Source organism: Haplochromis burtoni, unplaced genomic scaffold (genome assembly GCF_018398535.1).
Source record: "Haplochromis burtoni strain Fernald_Lab_line unplaced genomic scaffold, NCSU_Asbu1 Contig_445, whole genome shotgun sequence".
Taxonomy (NCBI): domain Eukaryota; kingdom Metazoa; phylum Chordata; class Actinopteri; order Cichliformes; family Cichlidae; genus Haplochromis; species Haplochromis burtoni.
Window position 1 is genome coordinate 289,838 of NW_024582806.1, and position 12,530 is coordinate 302,367.

At 45.2% G+C, this 12,530-nt stretch overlaps 1 protein-coding gene across 1 annotated transcript in view; it reads left to right on the forward strand.

Annotated features, from left to right (window-relative positions):
• Positions 1-12,530, forward strand: part of si:ch73-335l21.1 (insulin receptor substrate 1-B) — a 51,652-nt gene that overhangs the window by 3,276 nt on the left and 35,846 nt on the right. Inside the window, exons 2-3 of the mRNA XM_005945270.3 lie at positions 8,730-9,031; positions 9,346-12,514. Coding sequence (XP_005945332.1) covers positions 8,730-9,031; positions 9,346-12,514 — 3,471 coding nt within the window. The remainder of the gene's footprint in view (positions 1-8,729; positions 9,032-9,345; positions 12,515-12,530) is intronic.

A 12,530-nucleotide genomic window follows, 5' to 3' on the forward strand; every position in this document is an offset into this window, starting at 1 on the left:
AACGTGGCACCTTGGGAGCTGTAGTCGGCCTCGGTAAACACTATGATAAAGTCCAAGATTCGTAGCGATCAGCACCGAACAAGAGAGACACACCATCTACAAGCACACACACACACACGTTTAAATGTGCCAACATAAACAGATATTAAAGCAGACTGACTGACAGTCTCTGATTTAGTCCTGATTCTGAAACGCAGAAGATCAGTCGGAAACATTCGGAGCAGGGAGGATCTGTTCCTGCCTGCAGCATCCGCAGAGAAGCAGTTTGCTTATTTATGTTTCATATGAGACTAAATGTGTTTGATGGGCCCTTTGGCCATTTGATAGACTTCACTTTATGTCTGTGGAGGACAGAAACTGCCAATGTATCGGATCAAAAAGTGCATATTTAAAAAAAATTAAATAAACATATGATATAAATGAATTAAAAAGAAATAGCAGCATAAATAAACCCTGAAAATGAATAACAAATAAAATAATTGGATGATTATTACAAAGATAAATTAATATAAGGAGAAAAAAAGTGTCACACTGTATTAACTAATGAATAATATTCATTTTGACTATTAGTTGAGTATTTAACGGCAAAATATGTCAAATCATTTTTTTAATGACTCAATAAATGAGTCATTTAAATAATTTACTTAATCACTTTTGATCTTTTTGGTCCCCGTATTATAAGTTCTGGTTGTCTTTTATTCTGTGTTTTCTCTTATTAACCATTTATTTTTGAACTCAGTCCAAGAATTCAGCAGGTGTTTCCTACTTTCTGTAAGTCACGCTGTAGGTGTGAGGAGAACTTGTGTTTTTGAGTGAACCGTCCTTTGTGACGTCCCTCTGAGTCGGAATTAGAAGTCAAATCTCCCCGTCAGGCTGTTTTTATCTCGGAGTGTCGTTCAGCTACCCCGGCCTCAGAGATCTGGATCTCGCCGCTGGTTCGCTGAGCCGACCGATTAAATGTTAAGCCGTGCTTAAACACTGCTCATCTCCCTAATTAGGTGGTAATTATTGTCTCGAGGGTTGGCCGACGTTTGCACAGTAGAGGCTGTGTGCTAATTGAACTTTTTTCCAAGTGCCACCATGTCCGTCTCCTTCTTTTCTTAAAAACCCTCAAAACAAAACACATTTTTCCTGCAGAAGTGAAGCTTAACTACAGCTCTCTGTTAGAACCTCAGCCCCGGTTGGAGCGTGCTGAGCTGCCACAGAGTATTTCTCCTGCGTAACGACTAGATGCACAGTAACCCTTTGTAACTTCTTTAACTCGGTGAGCTGCAGCCTGACCGGATCTGGTTTGTAGCGATGCTGCAGCTTGTAAAACGTCATGGATGTGAGTCAGAGTCGGCCTTGAGCAATCTGCTTTGTGTCCACTGGCCAGCTTGGAGCTGAGCTCTCTTTGACTGACAGTAAAGCGAGGCCAGCAGCAACAGCACCCGTTTAATCAATAAGATGTGTGGAGCGTGTGTGGCTTTAAATGCATAGGAACCTTTTATAGCAGGCCTCATTGATTAATGTTGCTCGATAGTATCCCATTAACATTGTTATATTGGGGGTCAGGAAGTTCATGGGTTGATATTTATCATGCACATGGGGGATGCTTTAGAAACAGAGGTAGTAAACAAAAACCTTAATTAGTGCCATGCTGTTCCTGTAGTAACGTATACATGCAGCAGCAGTGAATGGATCACAGTGAACCCGCCCTGTGCCAGTGCTTGTTATAAAAAAAACATACAAAAACTAAAGCAGCATTTGGGTGTGAGTCATATGACAAGCTTTTCCTTTCATTATACCTTATCTGTTAATGAGGTATAACTTTGACCACAGGCGTCAACACTTGGATCGTGAACTAAAAGCAAACTCTGTTATCCTGATTCTTTTTTGGTCTTGTTACAGCTTTGAGGGCGCGCTCAGATCGAGCGGGTTCGAGATAAAGCTAGAGAAGCGCAGGAGGGATGGGAAGGACGCTGAAGCTGGAGGAAAAGAGGGAGACAAGGAGGAGGTTCATGGATGTAGTGAAGGAGGACATGCAGAGGGTTGGTGTGACAGAGGATGGTAGGGATAGAGGGAGATGGATGGAGATGAGCCACTGTGGCGATGCCTAAAACTAGCAGCGGAAAGAAGATGGTAAAAGCTTTTTATAGATTAGAATGCTTTAACCAGGCGGTTACCACCACACCTTCCTGTAGCTAATCAGCATAAGCAACACGAGCAGCACTGATAAGTCTACGATTACAAATGCAGGTTGCAGAAGCTTTTAGTCAGTGTTTTTTGACGAGCTGCTGTTACCATATTCCTCCTCCTGATGTTTTCAGAGTATCGGTCTGCGCTTTGTAGTGATTTATTTCTAAAATACAAGTTATCCACTTTGGAAATGTTAAAAAAAGACAAAAAACCCAACAACAAAACAAAGCAAACAAACAAAAATAAAAACCCAAACCCATTGTGTATTGTTAAAAATTCCTTCCGCACAGTCTCAGTCTGTGCGACACAAAGTTTAGTAACCCAGAGCCTCGCTGACCAATAAAGTCCGAGGCGGATGCCAGCTTGGTGGGTTTCTTGCAGCTTTCTTGCGTGTCCCGGAACGGCGAACCTTAAATGCGTCACCGATAATTTCAGGCAGCCATGCATGTACGTCTGTGCGCACTCCTGTCTAACCGAGACCACATGTGAAACTAGCTCCGGGCGGATGCTGGTGTTGCCCCCCAAGTGTGGGCCTAGAGAGATGGGTGGGGTGAGGAGGGTTGGGCAGGAGGGGGATTGCAGATGCTTGAAATGGATGAAGATCGAGGAAGTGGAGAGGTTAGAAAAGAGGAAAACGGGTACACATGGCAGCCAGAGATTAGACCAACTGTTTTCACTGCCGGGTGGCTCTCGTCTCTCACAAATACGTGCGGGGATAAAATGTACACAGCTGTCTCCCATCTATCTGAGCTGGTACACTGGTAAGTGAGCGTGGGTGGATCTGGGCGGCACGGTAGCTGAGATGGTGGGGGTTTTACCCTCACCAGTCTCTGTGCAGTCTTTTGTGGCCCTACAGCACAGCGTGCTAGGGCAGTGAGGTCAGAAATTTGAAATAGGACCCAATGAGAGCCAGCCAGCTAATTTCCCCTGATTTACAGGCGGCATTAGCTAACTAAGAAGTTTTAGCTGCAAATTCAAGCATTTTTTCGTAGATGGTCACTGCTTGATTGTATCTGGACTTCTGCATTTCTGTAGCCAAGTGCCCAGGATTTTGGGGGGTAACCACGACAGTGATGAGCCCGCCACTCAGTGAGGTGCTGTCAAGGGATCTAGCGGCCTTTGAGGCTAAATATGGCACCTCCTTCACCCCTTCACAACCCCCGTAGCACAAAAGGCTATAGGAAAGCAAGTTTCCCCTCAGTGCCAACAACTCGTAATTGAAATTGCAGTTGAGTAAATTAGCTTGGATTACGGCCTCTTTATGGTCAACCTGTGATCTCGAGGGAGCCAGCTCAAGCGTAGCAAATAAATCGGCGTGAATAGGCGCCAGTGTTGCCCGCGCAGGCTCCCACTCTCCAGGCTTCAGGCTTCCAGTGTGTGGACGTGGACTAAACAAGTGAATAAGCCAGTGTACGTTATCTTCACCTCAAACTGCGAATAAATATGCACGGACTCCCAGACCCGATGCATGATCTGTGAAGGTTGGGACAAGGTTGTCAGAGTGTTTCTGTGTGTGTGTGTGTGTTGCCCATATTCAACCAGCAGATTTCACGCGGATGGTTCATTACCTCCAGGTGCTTTCATGTGCATCCGGCTTAGGTCCTTAGATTATCTCCAACTCTGTGTGCGTGTTTTTCTGAGGGTTCATTATGTAGTATAGGGGCGTTGTGCTGCACGGAAGCTGACTGACTGATAAACTCTCCATGCCCCGCTTTCTTTCCGACAAACACCAAACAGCCATAAAGATACTTGAGAGGAAAGCCGAGGGGGGCGATTCATACTTTATACAGCACTGTGTAAGATCAGGCCCTGAGCTCTGTAATGCTTCATAGGTGTGAATCCACCTGCAAATCTGTAGAACTCTAGGAAAAAAAAACTTTGAAAATACTTTAAGGGTTTTTATTTTTTTGAGGGTTGTCGATTAGAGTACACAGCCAGAGCGGCCTTGAGATAAAGGGTGTTTGTGTAAGTGCTGTTGAGGGCACAGCTGAGGTTTAAGGCTTTGCTTTATTCAAAACAAACAACACGCTCACACTCTCCTCGAGACATTTTAAATGGGTTCTTGAAAAGAAAAAGATACTCTTTAAGGATCGTGCTGCACTGCAATCTGAGTCACTCTCAGAGAGCAGGGGGGAAAAAAGAATTTTGAAATAAGCCTGTAATTAGATTCTTTTAGGCAAAGCAATCCCGAAATAAACTTTGAATAACGCTCCTTTTTTTTTAACCCCCTTTCTTAATGACACTCTTATATCTCCTTGCAATCTCCTGTAGTCCCTCATTCCATAGGTCCCCGCTGAAAAGTCCCAAAACCGTCTCTTCCTGTTGTAAATCTAAATCGAGGAAGCAAAAAGGACTTCTTGCACAGAGGTCCTCGCGCTCATTCACACACATGGAGAGAAAAGCAGCACATGAAAACAGCCGTGCATGGCCTTGAGTGAGTCATCTAATATAGGGGGAGTGCCACAAGCGCACACACACACACACACACACACACACACAGCCGCGAAGCCGCAGCTTCACTGGCTTTCAACAAAACATCTATTCTAGGTCTCTTTCAAGTCGTGAGCGATCCTCCAATTTTGGGTAAGAAGAGTGGACGGAGACGCGGCGAGACACGTCAGACCTCTCCCTCTTGTGCAATCGCATGTAAAGCTGTTTTGGGATTGGGATCTGGAAAAACAGTTTGCATAACAGAAGCTCAGTTACGTGATGTTCGCTGTGCATGCTGAGGGTCCCGGTCTACATGTGGTTGTCATTTTAGGATTGTTTTTTTTGTTGTTGGTTTTTCTTTTCAACCAGCAGATGCTTGGGGAAACAGAATGAAGCGTCCATAGAAAACCTACTTTGGGCTGTTCCTCATTCAAATGAGGTCGCCACAGCGGGCTGCTCCACATGTTTGATTTGTCAGGTTCTTTACACCAGATGTGCAATGTGACAAAACCCCAAAGGGGTTTGTGTCTCCTCTTGGAATTGAACTAGGGAATCTGTGTAAAACATGGTCATTCTTCTGTTGGAAATTTGAACTTCGAAGGTGGAACAGACAGATTTTTACCTCAGAAAGTCGGAGAAGTCATCAGCCCCGAGATTGTGTACGTAACAATAGTGAAACTGTAAAACTTGTAATCTGGGGATAAAAAAAAAAAAATCAACACAGCATAGAATCACTTTGTTTTGCATGGTGATATATTGATCCAGGGACATCAAATGCAGATTCTTTTTAATTAGGTGCATATAAACGCTCTGGGGGTTCATTGTCTGTACCATCCTTCTGATATAATGTTAGCAAAGCAAGCTTACATTAAATTGGCTAAACTGAAAAACTGTCCAACAGTGGACAAACACAGCTTGACAAAGGTGCTTCCTTATTCCGAGCAAGCTAATAGCTCAGTCGCATCAGTAAAACAAGGATAAAGACTTCCTTCATCGCCAAAAAATAAAAATTAAAAAGTGATTGTAATGAATTTTTTCACATTCTATAACCGATTGCAACTTTTGACTAAATGCTTGCCCAGACTTGCGGGTGTTTCACACTCACAACCATGGAGGCAACCTTTCTGCTGACACTTGCCATCTTACTTGGACTGACTGCAATATCTCTCAGAGAGATTGTTAACGGTTTGTCTGTGAAGGTTCTCAGTCATCCAGGTCATCGTAGTCAAAGGAGCTTGCAAAGAAAAGCGTCTGGACTTCTTTAAGTTGCTTGAAGAATGGTGGGCAGTCCCAGACACCATTTGACCGTAGAACTGAAGAAGCTTCTCGGATGAGAGGTGAAACGTCTTCAAGCAACTTAAAGAAGTCCAGACGCTTTTCTTTGCAAGCTCCTTTGACTGTTGAAGGTTTGCAGATAATTTCTGTCTAATTTATAAATGCAGACATATCAGCCTGAATGAGTCCCTGTCAATGAGCACAACTCAAGAAGAGTTGACTCAACTTGCTGTGAGCTGAATGTATTCAGGTTATGTTCCTGTGGGACAGGAAGGTTGCTGAGCACAAATATAAAAGTTAAAAGTGAATTTCTGTATATGTAGACAGAAGCCGACATGTGAACATCGATTTCTCAAAGTTAATTGTTGCATTATCAGAAACGGGCTGCATTGAATTGCCAGTATGACCTTTTTGCAACAAAAAAAATAACTGGAGTGAGATAATTTTATGTCTTTAAATAAAACAAGATAATGTTTAACTTTGAAGATGTGATTTGCACTATTAAAAAAGTGATAAATTACAATGTATATTATTGCAATACTTGTAATATCATATTGTGGGTAAAGTATTGTGATAATATTGCATTGTTGGATCAAAACTATGGCTTAAGGCAGTGATTACCACCAATAAGCACTCTGTGGGCTCTTATACAGTTGCTAGAGGTACATGAATCAAAATCAAAAGCTAATGGATAATCAGTTGGAATTGACAGTAAAATAAGTGCACAAATCGACACTAATCCTTTGTGCAGAAAAATAGTTGGGTTAAAGAGCTTTTTTTTTTTTTTTTTTTTTAGTCATGAGGCTTCTTCTATATTTTAGCACCAGCACTGGCCATTAAACAGAAATTTGTGTATAAAAGGTTGTTAAACAGAGACTCACCACTAAATGCAGCTTTTACTGAAGTTGAAGTTGTGTTTGTTCCTTCCAGCTGCTTCAGTTTGAAGCTTCTCAGGATCCACAGGTGCATCTCCACAGGAAGAGAGTTATGTGCATTAATTAAATTGTGTGGCTCAACAGCTGCGACTTGGTGAACTGATCGTAATTATCAAAATGCCTAACTTGGAGAGAAGATCGGTCAGGACTCCTTAATTATTTCTTGCTTGTGCTTATTGAAATCAAAAATATTTTGCTTTGTCTGCGTAAAATCTTGCAGTTTGCAGTATAATATCAATATGGTGCCTCTTTGACCATTAACATTTAATATATATGTTATATATTTTATCTAAAATTCTGACTTAAAAAGTCCAAAATGATTAACTTAAGATGAAGCTAACAGCTAAAAATACATTTGGCTAAACAAATTGTTAGCTAAACATCGTGGGTAAATGGCTAAAAATTCTAGCTAGCTAAAATTTATAAATTAGAAGAACTGTGTAAATACGACTAACTGATAGTGAACTAAAAGTAAATCAGATGATACTGAACAAATTTGAACATTGGCTTTGTTGGAACATCAGCAGATATATGTATATAATATATAGCAAACCAGTGGTTTCAATGAGATAACCCTTTTAAAAATAGAACTTTCCTTATTTCAATACGTCGTCTCCTTCAGTATGCCAGATGTGGTAGGCTAATAAGGCAGGTGCTTAAGCTCACTATAAATGCACAAAGACCATCCTGTTCCATTCAAGGGAACAGGTTCTGATGTTGAGGTCTGTTTCTTTAGCCTTGTCATTAGTTTGATTGAGTCTGTGTCATAGATGGTTATCATGCTCAGACATATCCAAACTGGCAACATAACAGAGGCATCTCAGAAATGTGGGACATGTGAAAATAAGTTTCAGGAACTTTTTAGGGTGGTTCCCTGGAGAAGAATACGAAATCCACCCTAAACATGACTCACATAATGTTGTTCCTATAATCCGTGCTAGTCAACAGATGTGACGTCTTTTGTGTGTGGATATAAATGAGCTTAGATGTAAATCTGTCATATATTCAAAGGTAGTGTCACTAGCCGCTAACAATGATTTGCAGTACAACGTAGTTTTAAGGTACTTTCCTGGGATAATAGTCAGACAAATATTAGGTGGTTAGATAAGTCCCATGCCTTTGTTTGGCCCCTACTAACTTAGGATCAGATATCACTTTGGCCGTTTTCTCTTGTGTTTTGGCTTCAGTAGGCCTCTGGTATCTGACTACAGCACACTTAACACAAAGGGTGAATGTGCTGCCTGTGCTGCTGCTTAAAGAAACTTCAATTTATTAGTTTACAAAGCCAGTTTTTATTGTCAGTTCCGCTTGAGAAAATAGCTGTTAAGGGCGTGCCGTTAGGATTCCTGCCAGTGATTTGCATTGTTTGTTTTAGAGAAGCATTTCTTATTAAGCATTTTCCAAGTCGCTTCTCTTAAGGTTTTCCACAGAGCTGTTATTTTTCCCTTTCCATATTCATCATTCTTATGTTCAGCTTCAGTTGTCAAGAGTTTAATTTTCCCACACTGGTAGTATGTGTGCCTCTGTGTGTGTGTGTGTCAGGATGCCTGTGTAGCTGATAAATGAGACCACAGGCATGGACCCTGCAGGTACAATGATCCGGTCTCACAAGCCAGTGCGTGCCCAGTTTATACTTGGATCTGTTTTAGAAATATATGGAAAGCTCGGCCACAGCACAGCTTACATAATAAAGACGGCTTGCTCTCAACTAACAGGCATATAATAGAGATTTTATCAGTTGTTTCTTATATTTACAGGTGCATCACAGTCATGTCAGTCCTTTGTTGCAACAGCTGTACTTCCCAGTGCTCTTCATAAATCCTCACTTTAATAGTTTAATCTCTTATTTTTCTCTTTGTTTTCATCCCAGTAACCTTTTAATCTCACTCTGTCCCCGTTCTGTCCCTCTAGGTAAGAATCCTAATGACGGCAGCGGTGCAGGAGACTATGGAGTGCCTAATCCTGGACCAGCATTCAAAGAGGTATGGCAGGTAAAGGTATGGCCCAAAGGCCTGGGTCAGGCCAAGAACCTGGTTGGCATCTACCGCCTTTGCCTGACCGACAAGACGGTGAACTTTGTGAAGCTCAACTCTGATGCTGCCGCCGTGGTGCTGCAGCTGATGAACGTGAGACGCTGCGGCCATTCAGAAAACTTCTTCTTCGTTGAGGTGGGACGCTCTGCAGTGACAGGCCCAGGCGAGTTCTGGATGCAGGTGAGCCTGTAATCTACAGTTCTGTTCATGTTGATGGTTATTTTCATTCTCCAATCCTACTCATATCTTAAAAGCCCGCAATCAGCAGAGTGAAAGAAATGTCAAAGTTTTGTCAGAGGCTTCATGGGTTTGAAAAAGGAGATTAAACAGAGTTTCCATGACAATCTAAGATTTAAATACAGAACACTTTGTCTTTAAGATGTTAGTGGTTTAATGTGCAGTAGTTTTTAACTTTGAATACATTATGTGAATATAAAATCAATCATATTGTGATTTCATTCCCTTTATCACATGCTTTTTGCCTCTTGTCCTAGGTGGATGATTCAGTAGTCGCCCAAAACATGCATGAAACCTTGCTAGAGGCCATGAAGGCGTTGAGTGAGGAGTTCCGCCAGCGCAGCAAGTCTCAGTCCAACTCTGGCCCTGGAGGAGGTGCTACTGCTTCTAACCCCATCAGTGTTCCCTCACGCCGCCACCACCCAAACCCTCCTCCTAGCCAGGTTGGCTTCACCCGCCGGCCCCGAACCGAGCCCCCTGGAGGAACTAACAGTGGAGCACCCATCAACTGTGCCAACGCTTCTCCCACGCCAAGGCATAGCTTCCCGAGGTCTCGCACTGCAAGTGATGGAGGGAAAGGGGAGGATGGGATAACAGGTGCCACACCGATCCATGGGGTGAACTCCAGCCCCTCCACCAATGGCTCTTGCTCTAACACCCCAATCCTCAGATCAAAATCAGCTCGTTCAGCACCCACCACAACTGCTAAAACTCCTTTAGGGTTGATGCGCTCTATCTCGACCCCAGCTCCTTCCCCAGCTCCAAGTCTGTCCTCTAGTTCTGGTCATGGCTCAGAGTTTGGAGGCTTAACGTCTTGTGCTGGTGCTCCGGGGTCTGGAGCCTACAGTCGTATTCCCTCTCATCGAGCCTCTGTCTCCGGCTCACCCAGTGACTACGGCTCCTCAGACGAGTATGGTTCAAGTCCTGGAGATCACACGCTCCTACCTTCTCCTAGCCTCCCTGGAAGCTCTGTTGGCAGTGTCAGTAGTCAGTCCCTCAGTGAAGATGGGGCCAACTATATCCTAATGGGCCAACGTAGTAGCAGTGGTGGTGGCAACAGTAATCAAGGAAGTGGCTCCCAGCAAACACCAGGAACACCAACCTCTGGCTCTCAAACTAAAAGAGTTCTACGCCGCTCCTCCAGCCGAGAATGTGAAGCTGAACGCAGGCTGCTGAGCAAGCGGGCCTCCTTACCTCCTATGGCCCTGGAAAGGCTGGCTCCACGTCAGCGCAGAGCTGAGGAGCCAGCAGATGACGATTCGGCCGATTACGCTATCATGTCAAGAAGCACGAGCCGAGAGTCTTTTACTTCCACCTGCTCTTCTACACAGAAGGAATCTGCCATGAGTGCTGGGTCGGCAGGGGGAGGAGGCGGGTACTTGGATGTGGCAGGAGAGTTTAAAGCTGAAGGCACTGGAGGAGCAGGTGGTAGCGTAGATTTAGGCGTGGACAATGGGTACATGTCAATGCTACCTGGAGTTACTCAGCCTCCGACGTCCCTTTCCCAGTCACTGGCCGTTTTGGTCCCCGACTCAGACTCCAAACCTGCTGATGATTACATGGCCATGACTCCTAACAACAGCGTGTCGCCTCCACAGCAGATTCGACCTCCACCAAATTCTGATGGCTATATGATAATGTCCCCTAATAGCAGCTGTTCCCCTGACCAGCGTGGAGGTCTCTCCGGTGGGGCTTGGGTGGGCAGTGGCAGTGCAGACAGCAGGCCAGGCAGTGACTATATGAACATGTCTCCAATTAGTGCACGTTCTGTAAACGGCAGTCCCCCACCTCCTGAGCACTCATCACATTTGGAGACCAGTCCGCAGCAACATGGTCCCAAGATGGTGTACTCTTACTATTCCCTACCCAGGTCTTATAAACATAGCCCCTCTACCGGACACTTTGATGATGGTCCTGGACGAGGAAGAAGGCCCAATGGGAGTTCTAGGAGGGGAATGGGTGGCGGTAAACCTATTAGAGGGCTTCAGGAGCAAGCAGCAGTTGGTAATGCAGTAGTTGGACGCCACCTGTCTCTCTCATCTTCCTCGTACTCCTCCAGCTCAGCCAGCAGTGAAAGTCTGGGTGAGAGCGACGAGCGAACTAGCCAGGCTTTGAGTAACGTGACTGGGGGAACTCAGTCCAAGCATGGGAGTAAGCAGCAGCAGAGAAGAGGCTCTGGTGGGTTGTCCAAGCAGGGTAGCTATACTAGAAGCAGACCTGTTAGCCTGTTTGTTGACGTATCCAAAGCGAACACTCTTCCTAGAGTTCGTGAGAACCCTCTGCCACCAGAACCTAAGAGCCCTGGGGAGTATGTAAGCATTGAATTCAAGGGGGAGAAGGGCAATCCGACTGGGATAGGATTAGGTCGTGGTAGGGGTCTAAGGCATGGATTATCGCTGCCTCATGGCTCCAGCAGCCAGCAGCCTCAACAGAAGCCATCTTCTTCCTTTGGAAACTTTATACCCCTTTCCCGTAGCCCATCTGCCCCGATCACTCCACCAGCTGCCTCTGAGTACGTCAACATGGACCTGGGCCCTTCTCCATCGCCCTCACCCCTCTCTCTTACCCCGCTGGTTTTCCCCTCTTTCCATACCCCTCCCACACCCCCAACGCTTGCTCATGCCCCTAAACCCTGTAATGAGGATAATACTGAACCTCATGAAGATGAGGTTGAAGTGGCAGAGGCCCTACTTAGGAAAAACAGAGAAAGCGTTCCATCAGTGATGAAATCCGAGTCTCCTACATCATGTGGAGACTACACAGAGATGGCCTTCAGTTTGAATAACAACCCTGTCCCCCGGTCATCATCTAGCGTCTCCCCAAAAGGCGCATCTCCCACCAGGGATGATACATCTGTGCTGCCACGGGGTCTAGACTTTCCCCTATCCAAAACAGGACCCAACCCAGACCAGGGAGCTAAAGTTATCCGGGCCGACCCCCAAGGACGCAGACGGCACTGCTCAGAAACCTTCCTTGCCTCAACTTCCCTCTCCACCTCTACCTCGACTTCTTCCTCAACTGCTTCCCTCTTTCCTGAACACCAGTCTGTAGCCCGCCGGCTGGGCTTTGAAAGCATGCTGTGGGGCAATGGTGTTGTGACTGAATCTCCCACTCAGTTCCCCCTTCCTGGACAGCAATCTCTTCCCACAAATGCTCAGACTTCATCTGCAGAGCAAGGCCTTAACTACATAGACTTGGATTTGGCCAACAAGGAGAGCCCCCACGTGGGACTGGATGGGCCCTCTGGCAACCAGGCCCCATCTCGCCTCTTCTCTGGAATGGGTTCTGGTTCTGGGGTGGGGGCGGCAGGTGCATCAGTCGGCAGCAGCGGCAGTGGCAGCTCCAGCCTGAACACGTACGCCAGCATTGACTTCTACAAATCAGAGGAGCTGCGGACGCACCAAAATGGAAGCAAGGAGGGAACTGGTAAGAATTGCTATTC